Raw genomic sequence first — 27,623 nt, forward strand, 5'->3', positions numbered from 1 at the left:
TTAAAAATACCTGGATCCATACTTTCACTCCTTGGAGAATATATATGGCTCTTCATTCAGAGCTGTCTTTATGGTACAAGCATAAACTGATTTCGAATAGTTTTGAACTCTTATGGCTTTTTTCCTTCCAAAGAATTATGAGAGATACAGCTTTGTATGACTGCCAATGATTTTTTTAAATGAAATCTTAGTGTACCTCAATGAGATTTAGGGTTGCCAGAATGAAAACTAGGAATGGTTGTGCTGAAGAAGGAATTTCAGCAAGCAACACTACATTTTTCCATGCCTCAAATAATTATAGACTGAGGAACCATTAATAAGAAATTAAGAAATTAATATGCACAATTGTCTTAATAGCTATGGTAGCTTTAATGAATAATCAAGGTTTTTTTGAAAATAATAATTATTTTATTTATCTATATACATAAACAATTTTTTTTAAAAAAATGAATATGCATGTTTATCATTAATCTATTAATAATGAATGTATTAATAAAAAGAGTAGCTCTGGAAGGATTTTAGATACTTCAGGCTGTAAATGTACATTTATATTCCTATGTGTTTTTCCCAAACATTCATGTTTTTTATGAATTAAATTACATCATTACCATAATGGTAATAGAAATAATAGTTGAAATAAAATAAATAGAATGCAATAATACATATAATGGACATGGCCCTGAAGACTCACTGTGTATGAATATGTGCACATTCTGGAGGGAAGGCATGTGCCCAAGACCTTAATACATTACTTTTTACCTTATCATTATGAGAACCTCATTTTAAATTTTATTTTTAATTTATATTCATCTAAGAATTAGAATGGTATTCTATTCAGAATGTATTCCATAGAAAATTCTGTGGTTTTCCTGCATCTCCTGCATTACAGGAGACCCACAACATATTCCAGAATTGTCCTTGCTTTCTCTTCTGCAGGTCTTCATGAGAGCCCTCTTTTCCTACAACCCCAAAGAGGACAAGGCCATCCCTTGTCAGGAGGCTGGGCTGCCATTTCAGAAGAGGCAAATCCTGGAAGTGGTGAGCCAGGATGACCCAACGTGGTGGCAAGCCAAGCGCGTGGGAGACACAAACCTCAGGGCAGGGCTGATCCCTTCTAAACAATTTCAAGAAAGGTGAGTTAATAAGATGCCAAAGGGGTGTGGGTTCTGGCCGGTTTAGGGCATGTAGAAGACATGGGAGTTGGGACAATAGACTCATAGCATTTTGTGGCACTTTGCATCTGTTTGGGAGGGGGAAAATGTCTTGGAAATATTTTAAAAATATTTTAGAGGGCTTTTGCTTCCACTGGGTTGCTGATGATGCAAGTCAGTCCCTGCACCCTCCTGATGAATTGCTTATATAATAATACAATAATACTTTATTTCTAGAACGCCCACTCTTCCCGAAGAGACTCAGGGTGGTTTACAGACACAAAACAAAAAGGCAAACATTCAGTGCCTCAAATGAGGCACAACACATTAAAATAATACAAGATAATGCACAGTAACAACAGTAAACTTGCAACAAAAATTAAGCATCAAGATGAAAATAATCAAAAGCAATCCAATAAAACATCGTGAACTAAAACATGAGTAAAACATTTCAGCATATACCCTAAAAGCAATTAAGATACAATTGCATTAAAATGACTTTAAAATGGCTAACATTATCCTTGATATTTTTGAACATTTAGTTCCCTTTGAAAAGTGGGATCCTCTCAGTTGCTCCTGCGGATCATAGGGGCTGAGGTTTTTCTTTCTCTTAAACCATTGCAGCTGCACCAGTGAGGAGCCTGCTTAAACAACACAACCCATCTCCTCCAAAAAGCAAGATGTAACTTGCCTATGCCATTTTTTCACTTCTTAAACATTGATTTTTAGTACTAAGAAGGGAACAAATCAATGGTAATAGAAACAAATGTTCCGCATCTTGCAAACTGGCTGCCTTCCGCCTTTAATCAGGGTATTTGCCTCCGAATATTCATCTTTGGACAGCTCCTCTTTCCCTCTGCCTGCAGCAACTAAGTGAGTAATAAATACAACTGATGAGACCCAGAAGCACAGAGACTTGCAGCACTGCAGGCAGCTTTTAAACATCCTTTCTCTTTTTTCTATGCTTTGTGTAGCCAAGTGGGGAGTGGAATAGAAAGGAAGGCATCCTTCCTTGGCTATTACTGAATGACCACATTTCAAACAAAGCCGTTCTCTTCCTGTTGGCTTTATTCACTATCCAGCTTTCACAAGCGGACATATGATTCCTCTCACATAAAGGAGAAAAGGAAGAAAGAATATGAATTGGCATGCAACATATATTTATTACAGCAAGTAGTTTGATCCTCAGGCTTAAAAGATCCAGGCTGAATCTCTGTGTGAGACTTGGCATAGATCTGGTGTCTCCATCAGTGGAATTTCCCAAGTCTTTTTCTAAATGGCAGTCCCAGAAGAAAACCTGGAATAGGGTTCCCCAGACTCTGGCCTTCAAGGTGTTTTGGACTTCAACTCCCAGAATTCCTGATCATTGGCCAAAGACAGCTGAGATTTCTGGGCACTGAAATCCAAAACACCGGGAGGAGGGGCTGCAGTTAAACAATTGAATTGTTGAATCTGCTGATCTAAAGGTTGGCAGTTCAAAGCTATGGGTCAGGGTGAGCTCCCACTGTTAGCCCTAGTTCCTGCCAACCTAACAGTTCAAAAACATGCAAGTGTGAGTAGATCAATAGGTGCCACTTTGGTGGGAAGGTAATAAAGGCGCCCATGCAGCCATGCCAGCAACACGACCAGGAGGTGTCCGCAGACAACAGGCTCCTCGGCTTGGAAATGGAACAAGAGTAGCTCCCAATGGCCAGAGTTGAGCACCGCCTCCAGAAAGCCAAAGATGAAAGGGGAAGCCTTTACTTTGTTCTGTGTATTTGTATGTCATTGTTATTCCACTGTATTAAAGGCATTGCCTATCTGAATCCCTGCGGGGAGATAGAGCTGAATATAAATAAAATGTTGTTGTTGTTGTTGTTATTGGAATTTGTTAGTTAGGCTGGACATAACTGTCATATAATCCAGTTTCAAAATGCAGACTGATTGCATTGAACTGGATTATATGGCAGTGTAGATTTATATAATCCTGTTCAATGCAGTTAATCTGCATTCCGAAACTGGATTATATGGCAGTGTAGATCCAGACTTAGAAGGTAGAGTGAGAGATCAGGCAGGGAATCATAGAATCATAGAATCATAGAATAGTAGAGTTGGAAGAGACCTCATGGGCCATCCAGTCCAACCCCCTGCCAAGAAGCAGGAAATCGCATTCAAAGCACCCCCGACAGATGGCCATCCAGCCTCTGCTTAAAAGCCTCCAAGGAAGGAGCCTCCACCACAGCCCGGGGGGGAGAGTTCTACTGTCGAACAGCCCTCACAGTGAGGAAGTTCTTCCTAATGTTCAGGTGGAATCTCCTTTCCTGTAGTTTGAAGCCATTGTTCCGTGTCCTAGTCTGCAGGGCAGCAGAAAACAAGCTTGCTCCCTCCTCCCTATGACTTCCCTTCACGTATTTGTACATCAGTACCATAGACAGGTCCACCTGCAGCAAAGTAAACTTTTCACGCTAGGTAGATTCAACCACATATCTTCACCAAGTGTCTGGAGCTAACTACTGGATTCCATGTCAATGAATCCATTCTGGAATTTAGCCTGCATTTACAGAAGCTCTCTAAGGTTTAGAACCTTTTTGGGGAGATGGTTCAGCACCTTAGCTAGTTCCCTTGAAATCTGGACTAAAAAACTAGAGCAGTGGTTTTCAACCTGTGGATCCCCAGGTGTTTTGGCCAACAAGTCCCAGAAATCCCAGCCAGTTTACTAGCTCTTGGGATTTCTGGGAGTTGGAGGCCAAAACATCTGGGGACCCACAGGCTGAGAACCACGGGAGGTTGAGAACTAGAGAAAAATCACCATCTATATAGACTGCCAACTTCCACTACAGGGTTGAATAAGCTGCAGGTAGGTCAATGTTTGTAGTTTTGATTCTCTGGGGAAACTACCAAAGTCTTAAAGTAAGGGTGGAGAACCTTTTGGACCTCCAGATGTTCAGAACTGGGATTTCTGGGAAACCCTTCCTTGGGGAAGGATTGTAGGTATTTTACTATGCTGCAATGTCTAATTTAAAGTGTAGTATCAAACTTGCTGCAGGAGTGATTCCCAGTTTTTAAACAATATCAGCTTCCCAGAAATGAAGATTTCAGGTACCTAGTTGATTAGTTTTCTCCCCCCCCCCCCATATTTGTGGTTTTGATTTTTGCAGATTTGCCCGTTTATGGATTTGATTAAAAAGTTCTCTTTAGAAATCTCTAGTTCCTTTGATGTGATTCTGTAGTCAGCTTCTAGAAGAAATTAACCATAGAATAATGCCAGAAGACCTAGAAATCCTTAGATGTTTTCTCAGGTGAAAAAAAATTCTTTATTCATATTTTTTTTCATTTTTATGGCGGTCTTGTACCCCTAAATCCAGTGAATGTGGAAGGCTGATGTAGTGGATTCTTGTGTGGAAGGAGCATCTGTACCATTCTGATGCAAAAACAAAAATCTTGGGCTTAGAATTATTAAATCCCTCTGTATTTGATTGCAGGCACGGGTTGGTAGAAAGCAAGGTTTTGGGAGAGGAAAACAACAAAAAGGAAAATATTTGGAAGAGATAGAAAAGCTTGTTTTATACTTCCCTGAGGGGAAGTGATATATTTGAATGCTAATTGAGTGCTTTCCCCTTTTGCTGGATAGTTTCAGAGCAGCATTAAGATAATATCATCTCAGGGCCTTCCAATATAATTTTACTGGCACAAGAGTCAAATATATTGATTGCCTGACTGGATTGTTGCTTTTCCTATGTGACCATCTCTTGTAAAGGGACACAGGAAATGTGAGGAGCAGGGGAAACCAGAAGAGCAAGATCAAATTGTATCGGCTTTTACAAACAAAACAACTAATAGAAGTGGCCAGCTTAAAATGTGTTTGTTGTGTCTCTTCAACTCATTCATGAGTTGTGGTGGCGCAGTGGGTTAAACCCTTCTACTGGCGGGACTTCTGATCAACAGGTCAGCAGTTCAAATCCGGGGAGAGCGAATGAGCTCTCTCTGTCAGCTCCAGCTCCCCATGTGGGGACATGAGAGAAGCCTCCCACAAGGATGGTAAGACATCAAACATCTGGGCATCCCCTGGGCAACATCCTTGCAGACAGTCAATTATCTCACACCAGATGCGACCTGCAGTTTCTCAAGTCGCTCCTGACACACAAAAAGAACTCATTCCTGATTTATGGCAACCTTAGGATGACTCTTGTGAGTTTTTCGAGACAAAGTTTGTTCAGGTGTGCTTGCCTTTGACTTCCCCTAAGGCTGAGAGTGTGTGACCTGCACAAAGTCACCCAGTGGTTTTCATGGCTGGGGAGGAATTCGAATCCTCGTCTCCCAAGATTCTAATCTAGTGATCAAATCATTGCACCATGTTGGCTCTCAAAAGACGTGTTTTGGATGTCAATAAAAAGACTGCTTGTTGGGAGAAAGATGGAATACAAATTAAGCAGACAAGTCATAAGAGTCTCCTTGATTTCAGTGGGAACAACTGACTTCAACTATCCTAATTTGTGTCTTTCTGTGATTTTTGTCTGAAGACTCCTGATTTCCACTTTTTTGACAGCTAATGCTTTGTTTCTGTATCTAGGCGCCTGATGTATAGAAGGACCATTGGCATGCTGCATAACACCAGAAGTGTCACAAAACCTCTCTGTGAGTCACTGTAAACCTTCTCTCTTGCTTGTTCTGTTGATCATATATTTTCATTGCATCTAGACTGTTGGGGTCTCTGTTAGTACATATAATGATAAGATCATTAACGTGATTTCTTGAAGAATGTAATCCTGAGATATCAAAGGACAAATACAGTAATGCTACACAGTTCCATTTGAATATAAGAATAGGCCAGTGGCCATCCAGACAGGAGATTTTTCTGGGATTTGTAGTCTAATGCAGTTATTTCTTCAAACTCTATTGGAAGGAAAAAGAAAGAAGGTGAGCCTCTTGTGAAAAAAATGTTGTGTCCCAGGCTGAGTACAAATAGAAAGCAGTAAAAATTGTCATGAACCCTACAGAAGGGAGTTTTGCTGTCGTTTTAACAGAGGAATGAATTGGGAAGGAAGGTACTGAAATTGGCATGTAAATAATAAATTCCTAGCTTTATATGTATGGCAGTCTGTGCACATAGCAATAAATTAAATATGGGGATCAAGTCACCCTCCAGATGCTGTTGAACTTCAATTCCTATGTGGTTTAGCTGGCATAACAAAAGATAAAGTCTGCATACTAAGAACATTTGGAAGTCCTCAAGTTGTTCACTCTTATAACAATTAGATGTGATATCGTTTATATCATAAGATATCAAACATTTTGCTAGAATGGTGGGAAATAAATTTGAGTATTAAATTTCAGCATATCGACAAGCATAGTTTTGTGATCATTTCAGTATGCTTCAAATGTACCCATTTCTAGGTGCTTAAGCATGGAGCAGAATTTGTGAAAGTAACTTTTTTGTACAACAGCATTGTCAGTGCTGGCTGGGGAATTCTGGGATCTGTGGTCCAAAAAGTTATTTTCCCCCCAAGATCTAGTGCTAAAGAGGGGGGTTGAAGAGTAGGAAATATCTTGTGACTTCCTTTGTAACCACCACCAACCAAAAAAGTTTTTAAAAAGCCTTTGTTACACTTTGAGAGCCAGAGTCTCATCTTTGAGGTGAGATTCTGGCTCTCAAAGGTTGTAGGGTCTTAGACCTCACAACCTCTGAGGATGCTTGCCATAGATGTGGGTGAAACATCAGGAGAGAATGCCTCTGGAACACGGCCATACAACCTGGAAAACTCCCAGCAACCCAGTGATTCTGACCATGAAAGCTTTGACAACACATTCATCTTTGATTCTTTGGAAGACTTTTCTATGCCTTCTTTTCAACTTTCTTACCTTTGTCTTTTTATGCTAACCATAGATGATCAATCTTCTGAGAAAGGTAGGTTCTCTGCTTAACCTGGAGTAATTAAGTAGTGACTTGTTTACACATAAAAAGCTTCCCAAATAAAAATGTCCTTTTTTGGACCTAAACCAAAGTGAAGCTGATTTGGATTCTCAAAAAGAAAGTACTGTTCATGCAGCTAGACTAAGCGGTGCAACATGGGTGTTTTGTTTATCCTGCTTTCCATAATGAATTTTGCTTCTGAGATCAAATAACTTGGATAAATCATGGCAAGAAAGAAAGTAGATATATTTATATAAGAAGGAAACTTTTCAATTCCTAGGAAAATCCTCTGTTTTCCACAAGGACGGTGTCAAAGTGAAGCTGGTTTCATGAATGCTTGTCTTAACAACACACAGCCCTATCAATAGGCGCTTGATTGAGCATGGATTCGGGAAATAATGCCACCAGCATGCTAAATGGGTCAGTTGATTTGGACTTAAATCTAATTTCCTTTCTGTTCCCATTTCAGCCTGGGTCTGAGTTCATTTATTTCTCTCTGGCCAAGTCAATAGCAATCATGAACTTGAACTGGACTTGTTTTTTTCTGTTCCTTGTAGGACATGTTCAGTAGGCTTAAAGGGTTGAGGGTTGCATTTTCTCTTTTAACCTTGGGGAACTCTGGTGCCAATCTTGTTTAATTTTCCTTAGCTATTAATTTACTCTGCGTTTTTTACCATGTAATTTTTTGTGTGCTAATCACATGGATTAAGCCCCTGCTGATTCTTAAAAGCAATTGTGCTGCTCCTCGGAGCTTTTGTTAACCCAGTAGGTAATTTCCTGTTGAACCACAGAAGGGCTGCTTTGATTTGCTTATCTCCCACCCACCACCCACTTTGATTTGGACCTACTCCTTTCAGAAAAGAGCTGATCTTTTAGACTTTCAACCTTCAGGACAGGGAGAGAGTACTTTTAAAAGAAAACATAATGACTGTGGAGAATTTACTGTTTAAAGTGATGTATAAATAAAAGCAATTGTTGATATTGTTGCCATTCTCATCATTCTCATCACCATTGGGGTTACATTTCAATTCCAAAGTTTTAACTCATGGCATAACTCGCTTTCTACCACCATGTGGCCTCATGCATGACTACCATTAGGGAACATAACTAGAAATCTACTTGGGAGGGTGGGAAGAAAAAGCTTTTAACTGCAGCAGTAAACATTGCCAGATTTATTTTGGTGGGTTTGAGACTCGTTCTTAGATGTTTTGCTAATTTGCGAGGCAAAGTGGTTTAGTGATCGGAACAGCTTTCCCTAGCTTCACCAATGAGAAACTTTGTTGGGAGTTAAAGTCCAAAACACTTGGAGGATCAAAGGTTGGACATTACTGATGTAGAGCTTTGACTCTTCAGATGTGTAGAACTTCCATTCCCAAAAGTCTCCAGCCAACATGGATAACAGTATGGGACTATGGGACACAGCTTAGGAAAAGTGTGGTGTAGTGTTGGACAAGAACTCTAGAAACTAGGGTACAAATCCCTGCTTGACTATGGAAACCCACTAAATGGGTTTCCAATGTAGACTCTTTTCAGCCCCAGAAGCAAACAATGGTAAACTCCCTCTTGAGAAATCTGGGCAATATAATCCCGTAATAGGTTTGCCCGACAAATACTATAAATCAGAAATGATTTGAATGCACACAACAACAACTAGAGGAACAAATGTTTTTCATCAGTAAAGCGAGGGAAAGCTGCCCCAACCACTTTCAGCACTTTGCCTCCCCAAATAGCAGAGCATTCAAGAATGAATCTAAAACACACCAAAATAAGTCTGCCAATGTTTAATGCTGCAGTTTCTTCCCATCCTCTTAACTAAATTTCTAGTTGTGTTCCTTAATGACAGTCAGGTGTGTGAAATATTTAAATAAGGTAATGGGGAAAAGTGACCAACCTCCTCTAAGTAAACTTCGCCAAGAAAATTTTCTCATCGGGTTGCTACCAATCGGATTTGGGTTGAAGGCAAACTACAACAACAAAGTGGGGAAACAGTTCTACCTCCCAGTACACTGTTAGGTCCAAATCCAATTGTTAGCTAGAATAGGTCCACGGAATCAATTACTGAATGGGAAGTCAATGCTTGTGTCAGTGGGTGTGCTAGTTGGGAACAATAGCTGGATTTAGGCATAATCTGATTATCTCTTATTGCAGTGGTTCTCAACATGAGGTCCCCAGATGTTTTTGGCCTTCAACTCCCAGAAATCCTAACAGCTGGTAAACTGGCTGTGATTTCTGAGAGTTGTAGGCTAAAAACATCTGGGGACCCCAGGTTGAGAACCACTGCTTTATTGGAAATGCTGGAGCCTCCGGTGGTCTAGGGGATAAAAGCCTTGTGACTTGAAGGTTGGGTTGCTGACCTGAAGGCTGCCAGGTTCGAATCCCACCCGGGGAGAGCGCGGATGAGCTCCCTCTATCAGCTCCAGCTCCATGCGGGGACATGAGAGAAGCCTCCCACAAGGATAGTAAAACATCAAAACATCTGGGCGTCCCCTGGGCAATGTCCTTGCAGATGGCCAATTCTCTCACTCCAGAAGCAACTCTGGTTGCTCCTGACACGGAAAAAAAATGGAAATGCTTGGGATCAGAAGTATTTGGATTTCGTTTTTTCAAATTTTGGAAAATTTGTATGTAACATAATGAGATCTCTTGGAGATTGGAACCACGTTTCATCACAAAATCCATGTATTATGTGAAGGCAGTTTTTTTACACATGATTTCTAATAATTTTGTGCATGAAACAAAATTGAGCCATGAGAAAGCAAAGCTATCACCGTCTCATCTATCTATGTAGACAATTTTGGAATACTTCACATTTTGGAATTCTGGATACGTAATGCTCAACCTGTGTCTGTTGCAAAGACTAAACATGGCTGCTCATGCACAAAGGCACTTCCGGATGAAGATAAAATTGAAAAATTTCTGAGCTGTTATTCATCTGGAGGCTTATTTTTTTAAAAAATATTAGAGCTATGAGTTATTTAGCTACATTATCACCAACAATAGTTGGTTGATGATCAGTGTTAGTAAGGGAATTGTTCAGCCTGTGCTTTTTGAAAATTATTTGCTTCTGATCTTGCTGTTTATTGCCTCCCTGGTCCTAATACCTGCAGGTTCAAGTGGAATGCTTTGCACTTTTCATGGATTGTAGTTCATAAGAGATATTTTAAAAACATTTTTCTCTTCCTTTCTCTTTTCCTCCTGAACAGAAGACTGTGATTGTGAGGGATACTTCAATGGACAATATATAGGTGAGGATCTGATGGTCATGAATCCCATAATCTGTCTGTTTGAATAAATACATAACCTAATTGTATACTACTGTGAACACATTTTTGGAGGGCTGACTTTATCTGTTTTGTTGTATTGTAAGATACCTTAGTTTTAAGGAGCCCCCGGTGGTGCAGTGGGTTAAACCACAGAGCTGCTGAACTTGCTGACCAAAAGGTTGGTGGTTTGAATCCGGGGAGCGGGGTGAGTTCCCACTGTTAGCACCAGCTTCTGCCAACCTAGCAGTTCGAAAACATGCAAATGTGAGTAGATCAAGAGGTACTGCTCAGGTGGGAAGGTAACAGCGCTCCATGCAGTCATGCCAGCCACATGACCTTGGAGGCGTCTACGGACAATGTCGACTCTTTGGTTTAGAAATGGAGATGAGCATCACTCCCCAGAGTCAGACACAACTAGACGTAACGTTAAGGGAAATCTTTACCTTTTAACCTTCATTTCATTCATGAAACAAAGGGAGGATATAAACAGAATTAATAATAAAATCATAGAATCATAACCCCCTGCCATGCAGGAACATGTTAACAAATGATGATGGAGTATTGCTTGGGCAACAGGACTTTATTTTTCTTTCCAGCCTCCTAGACATCTCAGCTCTGCTCCTTAGGACCTTGCCAAGCCCTCTGGACTAGAGTCAGAGCAGCAGAGAGAATTTGATTGTTCAGCCATGCCTTTTCCAGCATTTTATACAAACCAGTGAAACTAGCTTAAGTCAAGCTTGCCAACGCTAATACTGTATTTGGCATTGCAGCCGGCTTGAGGCGGAGTTTTCGGCTGAGCCGAAAGGAGAAGCAGAATGGTCAGAATGATGCCAAGCAAGCTGAGCAAACCCAGGCCCCAGAGTTCCTCACATATGAAGAAGTCATCAAATACCAGCAACTGCCAGGAGACAGAAAGAGGCTGGTGGTTTTAATTGGTGAGTTGCTCCATGTGAAAAGGGTACTGTTGGCTGGCAGAAGGCAAAGAAGTATTTCCCCCTGAAGGAAAAGAAACAAACCCTTAAGGTATGAAAGTATTAGGGAGATTGGGTTGTCTGGTCCAGTGCACTGGTAGATGAGAAAGATTCATTCAGACTACAGTTCCCATGCTTCTAAACTACAATTCCATTATTCCATTGCACTGAGCCATGGAAGTGAAAATGGAGTCTAATTGCATTAATTCTACAGTGTAGATGCAGCCATAGTGAAAGAGGTCATACAACGGTGCACTAATTAATTTGTTGTAATAATATTCCACTGCCAGGAAAGTATAAAAACGTCTGTGGGATATTCTGACCCATATGTCAGACTGTCTTAGAGTTATAGAATCATAGAATCCTAGAGTTGGAAGGGATCTTGTGGGCCATCCAGTCCAACCCCCTGCCAAGAAGCAGGAAAATCGCATTCAAAGCACCCCTGACAGATAGCCATCCAGCCTCTGCTTAAAAGCCTTGAAAGAAGGAGTCTCCACCACACTCCAGGGCAGAGAGTTCCACTGTTGAACAGCTCTCAAAATTAGAAAGTTCTTCCTAATGTTCAGGTGGAACCTCCTTTCTTGTAGGTTGAAGCCATTGTTCCACATCCTAGTCTCCAGGGCAGCAGAAAACAAGCTCGTTTCCTCCTCCCTGTGGCTTCCCCTCAACCTTCTCTTCTGTAGGCTAAAAATGCCCAGCTCTTTAAGCCACTCCTCATAGGGCTTGTTCTCCAGACTTTTGAGCATTTTAGTCGCCCTCCTTTGGACACATTCCAGCTTGTCAGCATCTCCCTTAAATCACAGTGCCCAGAACTGGACTCAGTATTCCAGTTGTGGTCTGACCAAAATCAGGCTTCCTTGGTCTTGGAGGCATTGGACCTTGCCGAGAGGCATCTATGGCTGGTGGATACCATCTCAGCTAATAATTGAATCTGCTCTAGGCTTTAGTATAAAGATGAAAGATGTTGTCCAAGATATGGTAGCAATTTGAAGAATGGCACTTTCAGCAGCTTGGAGAGCTACTTTCGTGATTGTACTAAAACCTAGCTTTTATTCCAATCAATTAGGAGTTTCCCGTTCTGCAAGCAGGTCCTCATTCCTACTCTCAATCTAGATCAGTGGTTCTTAACCTGTGGGTCCCCTGGTGTTTTGGTCTACAACTCTCAGAAATCCCAGCCAGTTTATCAGCTGTTAGGATTTCTGGGAGTTGGAGGCCAAAACATCTGGGGGACGCACAAATTGAGAATCACTGACCCAGATTGAGAGTGAGAAAGAGCTGAAGATATGGACCTAGAATGGGGTGGAAGACTTTTACCTTAAGAGCAGGCATGGGCAAGCTTGAGCCCTCCAGCCAGTAGACTGTTAGGAATTGTGGGAGTTGAAGTCCAAAACACCTGGAGGTCTGAAATTTGCACAAGCTTGCTTAAGAATATTCTGGATGGCTCAGTCTCCTTAAAATGAGCAGGGAAACTTGGACCACCAAGACTCCTATGTAGTTTTAACCTAAAGTATTATCAACCAGATGTATACTAAATGATTAAGTCTCAAGAATATAAAAGAATGGTTGTTGTTGAACCCTCCCAGGAATAAATAAAGGCTGTCTGCAATCTATCCTAGGTGTACTTATTTGGGGGTAAGTGACTTTGAATGCACGGAGGGCACTTTTAATTACAATTTGTGAAAGGAAAAATCTTCATATTTAAAAATGGTTCAGTGATAATGGATGGGAAAAGCAATTTACTTCCTCCTTGCAAATAGGCCAGATTAATAACATTTTGCCTTCCTAAGTTGATCCTCCCTTGAAAACATGTTTGCTAGCCAAGGATCTCCTGCAATTTTGATATTTAAAACCATGGAGGCAATTGCAAATTGCAAGCACAGCATCTTTCCTAGTTTGCTCTGTGGGTGCAGACCTATTTCTGTCTTGTATTTTTTTCTTCCCATTTTTTTTTAGGTTTCTTCCTCTGCAGGGCGCCCGTATGCCTTATGTTCTCTGTCCACTGACACACCTTCTTCCTCTGACCTCTCAGGTTCTTTGGGGTCCCGGTTAAATGAACTCAAGCAGAAGGTGGTAGCTGAGAACCCGCAGGAGTACGGGGTCGCTGTGCCACGTAAGTCCCTTTTTAGTAAGGCACGTTCCTTCCCACTCAGTCCTCACTTCCCTTTGGCACGTCATTGATTTGTTCATTCAACTATATTTATATAAAGTCACAGTGACATTGTTCTTTGGCTGACTTACAGCATACAATTATAAAACAGATTTTTAAAAAGGAAGTATAATTAAAAAGAATTCCAATAGCACAGCAATTTTCAGTAGAAGTTGAACACCTCTTATCTGGAATTCTGAAAAAAACAAAATACTTTCAAATCAGTAATTGTCATTCATAGGTGACTAAAATAGTGACACCTTTGCTTTTTGATATGTACACTTTGCTTTTTGATACACAAACTTCATCTCAGGCGCAAAATTAAATTCAGGCTTTGCGTGTAAATGTATATGATTATGAAACATGAATGAATTACATGTTTAGACTTTGGTCTCATCTCTAAGACATCTCAAATGTACATATATGCCAATTTTTTTTGCGGGGGAGGGGGGGGCCTGAAATTCAAAATACTTCTGTCCCAAGAATTTCAGACACTCAACATGTATAATAATTTCTAATTAGAGTGGCACAGCAGGTTAAACCCCTGAGCTGCTGAACTTGCTGACCGAAAGGTCAGAGGTTCAAATTCGGGGAGTGTGGTGAGCTCCCACTGTTAGCTCCAGCTTCTGCCAACCTAGCAGTTTGAAAACATGCAAATGTGAATAGCTCAATAGGTACCGCTCTGGAGGGAAGGTAATGGCACTCCATGCAGTCATGCCAGCCACACGACCTTGGAGGTGTGTACGGACAGCACCAGCTCTTTGGCTTAGAAATTGAAATGAGCACCAACCCTCAGAGTCAGACACGACTAGGCTTAATGTCAGGGGAAAACCTTTACCTTTACCTTACCCAACAAATATACAAACTTTTGTGTTTAATTGCTCTTTACATCTCTCCAGCATGCTCTTCAGGGCCAGTTCTATCATTAGGGCTATGCTAGGGAGCAACTGTGATAGTCCCAGTCCTGCAATTGTCCCCTTCTGAGTCTTCTGATTATACATTTGTCCTTGTAGGACAGCGGTGTTTGTGAGATAAAGGGGCCATCTACACTGTCCATTTAATGCAGTTTCAACCCAGTATTAAAGAAAGTAGTTTAACTGTGCAGATGATTACCTAGGAAATCCAAGAACCAGTTTGAGGCTCAGATGGTGATTACACAAACAACAGAGCACTGATGCGTGAGGTTGTTGTCTGACTATCACAATTTAAAGCTAGTTTCAAATTGCATCAAATTGTCAGTTTAGATGGGGCCACAGTCTTGTCCTGCATCCTCTGACCTTGCCTGCTGCCCTCAGGTATAAAGGAGGACACTATTCTCTCAGTAGTGTCAAATTGGGGTTCTAGTGGCAGTTTTATTAGCTTCTGTATGTGGAATAGTTCAGAAAGCACAATCTTGACCTTGTCGTTTTCGTAGAAAAATGTCTTGAATTTTCATCAAGGCTGGGTTTGAGAACAGCTTGTGAGTTGGGACCATAAAACTTCTGCAAAACGTCATTGTGTTGAGATGATGGACAAGCTAACAAACTCTTCACCTGTGGGTTTATGAGAAAATCATCATCTAAAATAATTGCTGTAGGTGCACAAGTGTCTTTCCCTGCCCACTCCAAGCTGCCCATTCCTGACAATTCAGGAACAGTGCAGATGGGCTCTGTCTCCTTTGGGATCACAAATGCCAACACTGCCTCTTCTGCTTTGAAAGGTTTCGAACACACCTGAGCCGAGGGAACTGTTCATGCCGAGTGTGTGTGTCTCCGCATGAAAGGGGAAGGAGCTGCCTGGCCCATGGGATTGTGCATGCCCTGTTTGCTGCAGCTTTTGGCATACTCATCAATGTTTATCCAATCCCCAAGGCTTTTTTCAAAAACAGAGCTGATATGGAAATTACATTTCAGCAACTCAACAGCTGTCACTGTGGGTTTTCCTCATCTCACTAGATTCATAATAGTTGAAAGTGAGGAATTTTTATGACCTATTGATTAGTGAATTTCTTTTAGGCTGCTTCTTTCTACTGAAATTCCATAGCTCTCCTCTTCCTTCTTACTTCATAGGGTTGTGATAAGTGTAAATCAGGCTGAGAAACAGTCATTGGACTCAAAGTGTGATAACACTATCTAACACAATTTTTGTTCCCAGATTGTAAATGTCATTTCCTAATTGGTTCTGTCATAAAAACATGGGAAAAATTTATTAAATTGTTTTTATGAGACATCCTGCAGCAGATTTTGCTATAGTTTTTCAATAAATATCTAATAGAGTCTCAATCAATTTAACATAGTTTGTGGCAGCCACAAAAATGAAATTTCTGGAGTATAACAACTATTTTCAAAGCAAGTACTGAAGAGTTAAACAGGAAATAACACTTTCAAACCAGGAACAGATTTCTCCCTCAAATTTTTGTTACATAGTGTAATCCTATATCAATAAGGATATTGTAGGATTTATCCACATTACCTGAAATGTAATGGCCAATTATGATATAGATGACAGGTTTCTGGACTATTGTACTAAGGGGTGAGTGGTGATTTTTGATTTTGTGACCCTTGAGTGGGTCACACTCAGGGCTGTAGCCAAGGGGGGGGGGGTTAGGGGTTCAACACCCCCCCCCCAATTGTTCACTTCCTGTTGTTTCACCCCCGTTCTTAACTATGAGTCATTTGTAAGTCAGATGTTTGATACTCAAGGATTGCTTGTAATCCTATAATGTGCCACGGTTAGAACTTCTAGCTTTGCTCCTAAGTGCAGATCATTGCTGACATAGTATGGAATAAAATCTGGGATTCAGCAATAGTCTAAGAATACTAGGTATTGAGTCTTTGAAATCATGCCATAAGTGTTAACATGGGACACACAATTTTTGTGTATATACTATGTTGAAACACACCAAGGTATTCTGAACACACAAAGGGCACTTCTAAGGACATACTGTACCTGTAACAGTGATAATGGGTAGGATAAGTAATTTGCCCTTTAGCTGGCAAGTAAGGCAAAATTAATAACCATTTTCTTGCCCCTGCTGAGCTTTATCACACCTCAAAACTATTTCCATGTTCTCTGCTGAGGATTTTTTAGATTGTATAATCTGAAAAATAAAGCTCCCAAGCTTGCGATGGGATGGTATGGGATGAGAGAAGTAGCAATGCAATTATACTCAATTATGCAGTTTTAAATTAAACAAGAGCAAAAAAGCTGGAAGAAACAGTGAATGTTGAATTACTGAAATGCCTGTAAAATATGGAGAGTCTCTCTGTAGAGGTAGGAAATCATTTTGGGGAACTGATGAAGAGATTATATAAATATTAACAGCATTGAGCCAGATGTTGAATATGTTTTCTGGCAGTTGTAAAGGCCACAGGGGAAATCGCACTTAGTGAGAAGAGGCAAGATTTTCACAGGGTAGAATTTAGGCTTTACAAATGAGTATGTATGTGGAGGAAGGACAAAATGCTCCCTCTGTGTATGTGTGCATGCATGTGTATATAGATTGCATGATTTGCATCAAAAATCTGCATCATGGAATGAAATTCTCCATCCTAGAAAAGCTAACTATTGGGAACGAGTAATGACTGGTAGAATGTCTGAGGCTGCTGTGTGACAATTGGTGGGGAATTAGACTGTTAAAATTATGAGTTAGTTAATGGGGTTCATGAGTCTCAGGGTGCATAGAATTAATGAAGTTTGGCACCACTTTAATTGCCATGTGTCAATGCTTTGGAATCATGGGAGTTGTAGTTGTCTGCCAACGAGCGCTGTTGTGTTACTAAACAACAAATCCTGTGATTCTGAAGCATTGACAGTTCAAAGTGGTGTCAAACTGCATTACTTCTATAGTGTAGATGTACCTGAGTGGTTAGGAGAGTTAAATCGGTTCAAAGATAGAGAAGAGTTAGAAACAGGGTTGGCGTTAGTTTGAGTATGAGTGAATAGAGATATGTGTCAGTCTGGAATGATATGTGTTAAAAAAGTAATCTGTGATGTTATGTTCCTATTCTGTTTAATAAATCTTTTTTGGTATTCAGTGTGTTTTCCTCCAACAACATTACATATTGGAAAGCTTGCATTCAGACATGCCATCTATGGTGGCACCAGTTAATACAATGTGGTGGTGTCTGGTGGAGACATGAGATGAATAAAGTCCTGCAACAACCCACAAGAATATCTAAAGAATACCCATATTTGATGTCATAGGTCCTATTTGCACTGCCATAAAATGCAATATGAAACTACACTATATGGTCAGTATAGACTGGGCATGGGAAAACTTTGGCCCTTCAGGTGTTTTGGATTTCAGTAGGCTGTTAGGAATTGTAGAAGTTGAAGTCCTGGTGTAGACTCATATAATGCAGTTTAATTGCACTGAACTGTATTATATGCCAGTATAGATGGGGCCATAGGGGAAGGACAACAAGTGATATTCACATTACTGAGTGAAGAGGTGCTAAGTAGAAACCCTCATTCTAGTGTGTAGAGAGTGTGATTCATGGAAACACTCCCAGCCACCCAAAGAATAGTTTCTGTAAATAAAATGTTAATTTGGTGAACGGCTGAGAAAAGGTATTAAAAAGCCCAGGACAGCTCTCACAGACAAATCGATTGAGGGTTTTCAATGACTTTGGGACTATGGCAGAGGAGAAGGTATGTCTCTCCATAACTCTGTGTCCTCTGGGCTGAATTCCAATGGAAGTGTCACTAACCTGCCAACTCCCTCCCTTTGGGCAAGAGAAAGCCAATTTTTCAGGCTGATCTCTTCCCCTCCCTTCTGCTTTGGACATTTATTTCTTCACTTTGCCTGTCTCCTTCTGGTACTTTTCACCTTCATTGCGGTTTTCTAAGCAATGTTCTTGTCAATTAAAGGAGCAGCCCCAGAGGTTCAGCTGAGCTTGCTAGATGGAGGCAATGCAGTTGATACTCAGCTGAACTCCTCTTCCTACCTCATTTGCAAGTTAATTAAGATAACAAAGGTTGAGTAAAAACAACAGAACTTTCAAGTCAGACAGCGGGTAGAATCTTAAATGTGATTTCCACTCACCCACCATATTTAAACCTGTGGAGCAGTACAGAGCTGCACTGCCCGCTCAGTCAAACTTGGGGAGTTTACCCCCCATACCCACTCCTGCTAAATTAACACACAAACACAGTCAATTCTCTGCATTCACAAGGGGTTCATGGGAATTCCATGAAAGTGGGGGAAAACTAATATAAGCCTTTTTTCTAAAAGAAAAAAAAACCTGCAACAGAGAAATTTTATTTGGATACAGCCCCTAAACTCAAACCCTGGCTTTTCACTTTTGTTTCTGCCTCATCCATCCTTCCATAGTCCTGTGGAAAACTGTGATGGAGACTGGGAGAGTATTGCAAACAAGATGGGAGACAGCACAGGAAACTACAGGAGGAGGGGAACAAGTGAATTGGTGGAAATGGTTTCAGCTTTATGAGATGTGAAACAACGTAGGATTTATTTATTATGATATTTTTTCCAAGCTTCAGTGAGTTACCCCAAATTGGAGTACAATAACTGGAGAATGACTTTTTAAATTCTTCTCCGTACTTGGACTATTAGACATTTCTATTAAGCATCTCTGGAGCTTCGGTAAAGGTAAAGGTCATTAAGTCTAGTCGTGTCCGACTCTGAGGGTTGGTGCTCATCTCCAGTTCTAAGCCAAAGAGCCGGCGTTGTCCGTAGATGTCTCTGAGGTCATGTGGCCGGCATGACTGAATGGAGCACCATTACCATCAAGCTGGAATGGTACCTATTGATCTACTCACATTTGCATGTTTTTGTACTGCTAGGTTGGCAGAAGCTGGGGTTAATAGTGGGAGCTCACCTCACTCCCTGAATTTGAACCGCCGACCTTTCAGTCAGCAAGTTTAGGAGCTCAGCGGTTTAACACACTATTTCTTCTTTCACATTTATATTCTGATCAGCATCCTCTATGGGAGCTATGAATGCATAACCTAGGGTCATGTACTTCTGATTTATGCATATTCAGGACCTATGTAGGAATAGTGAAAGTTCCCCAGCTATCATTTATCAGGAAGCAGCTGACTGAGGATTAATTGCAACAAGAACTTTCTTTCAGCCTGTTGCACTGGAGGTAATTCATAGAAGTATATTGAAAAGGCAATTAACTGCTCCCTGAGTTAAGATGGGAACATATTCTTGTTAAGTGCAATGACTGCTGCCCAGCAAGTGTGGACTGGGCGAGAATCAAACTTGGATTCCATGCATAGTACCAGAAATATGGCGATTAAGCATAAGCATACAGGATTCTGACTCACATTCCTTTGTTTTACCAAAGGAAAATAGGTTTCTCTCACCCTTATTGCCTTTTATGGTTTTCATCAACCATGTAATGATTGTAATCAGCTTTAAACTCTTTTCAAATATTTCAGGCTATTAATTATTACATTATTATTATTAGCCTTCTTACTTTATATTATTATGATTACATTGCTACAATACAATTATCATAAGTCCAGCATATGCTTTCATCTTACTGCAAGATCCACTTATTTCAAATGTCATTTTCTAACTACTTCTTTTGTTTAATTAATTGTTCTTTTTGTGCCTTGGAGGGAAAAAAAGTTAATCCATCCTGTCCAAATCATGAATGTTTGTTTTATACTTTGACTAAGACGTTTATATCAATCCAGTCATTGTGATCGAATTCTCTATTATACAGCCTCTCAGTAATCTCCCAGCTCCTGGGTTATGACCCTTTGAATATTCCTTTCAACTTTCCTTTAACTTTTCTTATTCTTGTGACGTTCACCCTTTTGAAACTAAATATAACTATAATCGGCTTTTGAAGCAACCTAATTCGTTCTTCCCTCCTTTCTCTTGACAAGTTAAAAAAAAAACCTCAAGAAGGTTTTTAAAAAACCAACACTTAGGTGCAGAGACAAAATTGATTTTCCCTGAATTTTGCTATCATTGTTACTGGTGATTTTCAGTCGATTGTTTTTACTTTGATTGAAAGGCTTCCACATGCACACTCAGATGGTGGTATGCTATGAGAAATACATTTCCTGCATTGTTGTTACTTGGGTGGCCCAAGAAATTTTCTGTCTGAGGTTTGAAGCAGCAGCAACTCCTATCTCTTATACCAGTGTTTCTCAACCTGGGGGTCGGGGTTGTGAGGGGAGTGTCAGAAGGGTAGCCAAAGACCATCAGAAAACACATATTTCTGGTGGTCTTAGGAACCCCTTTGGCAGAGAAAGCTGAAGATCTCTCCGCCTGTCTTTCTCTTCCTTTTTGGAAGCAGACGGTGAATCCTCCCGCCAAAAGCCCTCTTCCTGCTGAGAGTGGCCCAATAACATTAAGAGGAGCAGCAGCAGCAGCAGAAGCAGCTTAGATAATTTGCAACGCTATTTATTAGGAAAAAAGGCAGTTGTTCCTTTTGTTTTTTATTAATGCTCCCATTAGAAAATCCATAAGGATGTGGGTGAATTACAACTCTCAGAATCGTGGGTCAATTCTCCCCAAATCCCACCAGCATTCGTAGTTGGCCATGTTGTGTCTGTGTGCCAAGTTTTGTCCAGATCCATCATTGAGTCCACAGTGGTCTCTGGATGTAGGTGAACTACAACTCCAAAACTCAAGCCAATGCCTACCAAACCCTTCCAGTATTTTTTATTGGTCATGGGAGTTCCATGTGCCAAGTTTGGTTCAATTCCATCATTGGTGGGAGTTCAGAATGCTCCTCGATTGTAGCAACTACAAAATCACCCTCCCCAACCCCACCGGTATTCAAATTTGGGTGTATCAGGTATTTGTGCCAAATTTGGTCCAGTGAATGAAAATACATCTTGCATATCAGATATTTACATTACAATTCATAACAGTAGCAAAATTACAGTTATGAAGTAGTAAACTGTATTAAGGGGTTGCGGCATTAGGAGGGTTGAGAACCACTGTCTTATACCCTTTGAAACTGATTTGAATAGGAGTTGTATCTTCTTATGGTGGGTCAACATCTGCAACATTACCTGGGGCCGTAGGGTGATTTAAGAGGTACACAGCAGGTTATGAGTAATACATTTCTGTGCTAGAGTAGAACAAAACAGCCATGGATCTGCCACGCCATTCAACATCTGCTCTCTGGAGTATTCACCTTCTTTTGTTCAATGGTAGGGTTAGTTCTATAAATATATTCTTCTCTAGAATACTGATCACAGGAAATAACACATTAAAAGCATGGGGAACTTTGTGGAGCACTGCTTTGCTCAACTTCTGTGAAATTGCAGTAATCTTCCCTGCTTCTTACAACTAGAGGTAAAGCCAGTGAAGCCAAAGTTCTGGCTTACTCCTTTCTCTTAGCCATACTATTGCCAGCACTAACTACTTCTTTCAGTACAATTTAGAGCAAACGTTCCTTTGCAAAACAGGTGATTTCACCCCATTTGATAACACTGATGTTATCTAATTGTGATTTCTTCTCTTTTACAGATACCACGAGAACCAAGAAGAGTCATGAAAAGGAGGGTGTGGAGTACAACTTTGTGTCAAAACAATCGTTTGAAACTGATGTGCAGCATAACAAGTAGGCATTGGTGATAAAACAATAGTACTGGGGAGAAACTGAAAGTTTAGTTCTGCTGGTAAATACTCTGGGACCTGTTCTATAGTTTGGGCATTGTTTGCTGCCAGTAATATCTGGTGTAGTGATTTAAGTGTAAGACTATGAATCTGGAGACTTCGGTTCGATTCCCCACTTAATCATGACAACCCACTGGGTGACCTCAGCTGAACTGTACACTCTCATCCCCAGAAAATCCTGGGAAAAAACACATAATAGGGTCACCCTAGGATCTTATGCCTCTTCACTGCCCTATATTTCAGGATTTGATTCTAGATTATCTTCTTATCCCAGATTTATAGGGCAGTGGAGATTCATATAATCTGGTTCAAAGCAGGTAATCTGGGATCGGATCTGGGGATATAGGGCAGTGTAGATCCAGCCTTAGTCTCACTATGAATTGGCAACACCAATACTGCTGTTTAATGGATGCTTCTTTAGCAAGTTGGCTAGAAGAGTGGAAGGCACTTGCTTTCCCTCCATTTCTTGATTAGTATCATTCTGGCAATTTAAAGAAAATTACCAAATAGCTTAAATTGCACTGTAATCTTGAATATAATGTAGCAGAATAATCAAGGAAATTATGTGAGCCACACAACAGTTTCCATTGTAGTCATAAGAAACAACCTTGTGTGCCATATCATCTTGGACCCAACCAATCTCATTTGATTTTAGAAGCTCAGCAGAGTCAGATTGGATTGCGACTTTGATGGGAGACCACAAGGAATGCCACTGGAAAAAATTAAGCTAAAATCCTGAACAACTGCTGTCAATCAGTTGTTCCATATAGACTCCTGTTCCAAATCAATATAAGATACTTTCCAATGTGCCTTTGTGATAACTTATTCTGTAACATTTATTCTCATAATGAAATTGAAATAGGAGAAGGTGTATGAATCTGCTTTAACTATGGTTGGTGGAGCCCCCAGTGACGCAGCGGATTAAACTGCTGAGCTGCTAAACTTGCTGACTGAAAGGTCGGCAGTTGAAATCTGGGGAGTTGATTGAGCTCCTGCTGTTAGCTCCAGCTTCTGCCAAGCTATTAGTTCAAAAACATGCAAGTGTGAGTAGATCAATTGGTACCGCTCCGGTGGGAAGGTAACGGCGCTCCATGCAGTCATGCTGGCCACATGACTTTGGAGGTATCTATGGACAATGTTGGCTCTTTGGCTTAGAAATGGAGATGAGCACCAACCCCCAGAGTTGGACACAACTAGAATTAATGTCAGGGGAAAACCTTTACCTTTACTATGGTTGGAATGCTCTATCATGGTCTACATTATGTACCTTTACATATGTAGTCAGCCTTCCACTTTCACTGGGATTGTAGCACAGGATTCCCATGAAAGTGAAAAAATTCTGAGTTAAATAACACCAAGAACATCTTAGGTGAATTGTGAAGACGCATAACAAAATCCTGGCAGGAATGTCCCAATTCACATCAGGCTTTCTAATGCACATTGGCACTCTTTAGCTGAGATCCTAATGCACAATGGTCGTTACGTGCGTTAATCCGAATCTTCATCTGTCCTAATTTGCATATGTTACTTTGCTGGTAACGTAACAGCAGCCTCTTCCGAGATAGAGATGTTACAGAACTGCCCGTATCCAATTCCTGCAGATGTATGTCTAATTATGAGAACATTAAGTTCTCAGTAGGATTCTGGCCTATGTTTCTAACTTGTTCAACTTACAATAATTGAATTTCTTGACATTATCACTGTCTATATACAGTAGAGTCTCACTTATCCAACATAAATGGGCCGGCAGAATGTTGGATAAGCGAATACGTTGGATAATAAGGAGGCATTAAGGAAAAGCCTATTAAACATCAAATTAGGTTATGATTTTACAAATGAAGCACCAAAACATCATGTTAGACAAATTTGGCAGAAAAGTAGTTCAATACGCAGTAATGCTATGTAGTAATTACTGTATTTATGAATTTAGCACCAAAATATCACGATATATTGAAAACATTGACTCCAAAAATGCGTTGGATAATCCAGAACGTTGGATAAGCGAGTGTTGGATAAGTGAGACTCTACTGTATTATTTTCTGGGAGAATGGAGGTTATAGATTTAGCAACTGATTTCTTTAAATCCTGTTTTCTTTATGAAACTTTTATTAAAATAGGCATATTTAGCACATTTAAGTATTTGGCACTCTTTCACCATTGTTTATTTTGAAATGAGTATTTTCTCTTTCCTTGTGCTTAAATCCTTCCATCTTTTCAGGTTTGTAGAACATGGGGAATATAAGGAAAATCTCTACGGGACAAGCCTTGAGGCAATACAGACCGTCATGTTCAAAAACAAAATTTGCCTTGTGGATGTTGTGCCTGAGGTATGTTTTTAAAGTCAGTTGTTTTCTCTTTCAGATTTCCTTTTCAGGAGTCCTTCAGTTTCAGTATGAACAGGTTTTTGTATTTGAAAATTAACTCACCATTTAATTAATCTACGTACATTCAATTTGAACAGGGAAAAGTCCCTTTGAAATGCATGGGTGCTTTTGCTACAATGGAAATTCTAGTCCCATTGTGGCTTAGCTTTCTCACACTCTGTTAATCCGGAGCAGAAAAGCAGCTGGGACAAAAGGTTAAATCTGCCTTTCATTCATATTAGAATCCCAAACCAGAATATGTACTAGGGTTGAATGAAAAGAAATGCCTCCACCTTCGTAACTCCTCAACAGATGGCAGTACTGGTATGCGGCAGGTACTGGCTTGTTCAGTAGACTCTCCTCTACAGTTCCATTTGGTGGAAAGCCTTAGCACTGAATGCTTGTGTTGTTAAAGTGTGAAGTATGGAACCCTGCGCAGACGGTTGGTCAATGCGACTTAAGCAACGTGCAGTTACTGAATTCTTGACAACAGAAGGTGTCACCCCAAAGGAGATTCATCAGAGAATGCAAGCTGTTTATGGTGATTGTGTTGATGTGAGTACTGTGCGTCGTTGGACGAGTAAGTTTAAAGATGTTGAGGTGGGAACATCTGACTTGCGTGACAAACAAAGAGTTGGACATCCTGTGACAGCCACTACCAAGTTTCACAAGCAAAACGTTGACAGATTGATTCAGATGATCGTCGTATCACTTAGAGAGAAATTTCAAGCATAATCAGCATTTCACAAGAACATGTGGGTCACATTATTGCTTTGCTTGGCTATCAGAAGATCTGTGCACGATGAGTACTATGAGACATTGGTTGCAGAAATAGAGTGTCGACTTCTTCTGTGACGGCTTCAGAAAACTTGTTCATCGTTGGCAGAAATGTATCCAATTGTCTGGTGATAATGTGGAAAAGTGAATAGTGGTAGTTAAAGAGCACATTCTAAAGATTATTTCTGTGTTTGATTTATTAAAATATTCCCATCCAAACCCAAGTAACGAAGGTGGAGGCATTACTTTTCATTCAACCCTCGTAAGTCTACTGAACTGATTGACTGTAGAGTGCAATCCATCTAAATCCAAGAGGCAAATGCAAAATTCTACATTTAGGAAACCAAAACCAATATGGGGCTCAACAGTACTAAATGCAAAAAGGACCTTGGAGTTATTGTCAATCAGAAATTGAACATGAGCTAGCAGTGCGATGCAAAGAAGGTGAATGCTATTTTAGCCTCAAACATACATGTTTCCACATCACGTCATTCAGAAGATTTTTTATTTGTTTAGTTATGTTCTGCTGTAGAAATCCAGCTGTTGAAGGACTGTCACTATCCCTTGCCACTGACTAAAATGTCTGTAGGGGTGATGGCAATTACAATCCCCAAACATCTGGAGAACCACAAGGTATCTTTTGCACTTCAAAGCCAGAAAGACCCTGACAGATTCTGGGCATTGTAACCCAAAAAGTGGCTTTTCTAAACACTGATTCTTTAGTAGCGGTCTCATCCTTAGATCCACCCTTGGTGATAGCATAAAGGATCTAGTTGAAACCAGAAGGGTTCACATTATTTCTGACTAACATGCTATTGATCTCAATTGGTCTGTTGTAAACATGATGAAGGATGGCTCAAACCCCATGCTTATGTACAGAAAGATTATCCTTGTTACTTTTTCTGCTTTCTGATTTTGGAAGCAAAGCAGGGTCATCCCTGATCAGTACTTAGATGAGAGACCACTAACAAATGCCAGGTGTTTTAGGTTATTTTTTTGGAGATATTAATGAGCAAAACCACGTCTGAATACTCCTTGCCTAATAAAACACTATGAAATGCATGGGGGTGCTATAGGTCAGCAGACTACTTAAAATCACACATATAGTCTACACTTTGAAGAGCACCTTTGAAGTTGGGATTGAAAACCAAAGCAGATTTTCTTCCCCGCTGACATGGAGGCCACCACCTAGTCAGCAAAAAAACATATTCACTTCCCACCTTGATTTACTTCTCTTCCAAACAAGGCGAACACATACATGTGTTATTTTCCTTTAGCCAGCTCACCCTGCACTTCCGATGGGCTATTGTGCCCTGGTGGCACAGTGTGTTAAAGCGCTGAGCTGCTGAACTTGCGGACCAAAAGGTCCCAGGTTCAAATTCTGGGAGCGGAATGAGCACCCGCTATTAGCCCCAGCTCCTGCCAACCTTGGAGGTATCTACGGACAACGCCGGCTCTTCCGCTTAGAAATGGAGATGAGCACCAACCCCCAGAGTCGGTCATGACTGGACTTAACGTCAGGGGAAAACCTTACCTTTACCTATTGTGCTAAACTAATCATTTTTGCCTTCTAAGTCTTCATAGTTCTTACATATGTTTGTTCAAAAAATGTTTGTTGAAATCCATAGAGCCATGAACTCTGCCTAGCAGGCATTCTATGGCAGTAATAGCTATAGTTCTGCTAAAACAGGTAGAGCTTATCATTGTTTGACATCTCTAAAAGAAAAGTGGAAAGGAAAGGAAATTCCCACTGATTTGCATTGCCTTTCCCCTCAAAAACAAAGGGATTTGCACAATGCCTTTCACCCTATTTTACTCACAGAGCCATCCCCTCCTCAACTTTCCAAATCAGGGGAATCTCAAAAACAGGAGAAAGGACACCAGACTTCATTTTGATTGTTTTCCCCTCACTGTGCTCCATCTTGTCTTGCTGAACACTTATCTCATTTTGTGCAGGCCGTGAAGCACTTGAGGACGCCGGAGTTCAAGCCCTATGTTGTGTTTGTGAAGCCTCTTGTCTCAGAGAAGAAGAAAAATGTGCCGACATCTCTATCACCGGATGACATATTTGTGCCACTGGTAAGTATTTGGAAAGCCAGGATGTGATGAACCAGATGTTGTCAGGACTGTAGCTCCCATCACCCTCAGTCTTTGCTGGGGCTAAGATAAACACAGGGGATCTCTGCAATGGCTGGAAAACTGAAAAGCTATGTGACCAATGTTTTGTATAATCTGCAGATTTATCAAAAATAATTTTAAATCTTCAGTCTTAGGATTTTTCTCTCTCTTGGGTAATTCTACTGGGCTTTTGAGCAACTCCAAATGTATTAGTTGAGCTAATGTATCTTGTTTTTGTCCAGTGAGTTCAATATAGCATACATGTTCTTCTTTCCTATTTTTCCTTACAATGGCTTTACAAGGTAAGAGGGACTGACTTAAGATCACCGGTCGGTTTCCTGGGACTAT

The 27,623-nt window shown here is 40.5% G+C and overlaps 1 protein-coding gene across 1 annotated transcript in view; it reads left to right on the plus strand.

Annotated features, from left to right (window-relative positions):
- mpp3 (MAGUK p55 scaffold protein 3) overlaps nucleotides 1–27,623 on the plus strand; it is a 76,082-nt gene that overhangs the window by 44,208 nt on the left and 4,251 nt on the right. Inside the window, exons 10-18 of the mRNA XM_003222672.3 lie at nucleotides 937–1,133; nucleotides 5,701–5,765; nucleotides 7,015–7,035; nucleotides 10,245–10,286; nucleotides 11,075–11,239; nucleotides 13,305–13,385; nucleotides 21,868–21,961; nucleotides 24,236–24,344; nucleotides 27,114–27,236. Of these exons, the coding sequence (XP_003222720.2) occupies nucleotides 937–1,133; nucleotides 5,701–5,765; nucleotides 7,015–7,035; nucleotides 10,245–10,286; nucleotides 11,075–11,239; nucleotides 13,305–13,385; nucleotides 21,868–21,961; nucleotides 24,236–24,344; nucleotides 27,114–27,236 (897 nt within the window). The remainder of the gene's footprint in view (nucleotides 1–936; nucleotides 1,134–5,700; nucleotides 5,766–7,014; nucleotides 7,036–10,244; nucleotides 10,287–11,074; nucleotides 11,240–13,304; nucleotides 13,386–21,867; nucleotides 21,962–24,235; nucleotides 24,345–27,113; nucleotides 27,237–27,623) is intronic.

Source organism: Anolis carolinensis, chromosome 6 (assembly GCF_035594765.1).
Source record: "Anolis carolinensis isolate JA03-04 chromosome 6, rAnoCar3.1.pri, whole genome shotgun sequence".
NCBI lineage: Eukaryota > Metazoa > Chordata > Lepidosauria > Squamata > Dactyloidae > Anolis > Anolis carolinensis.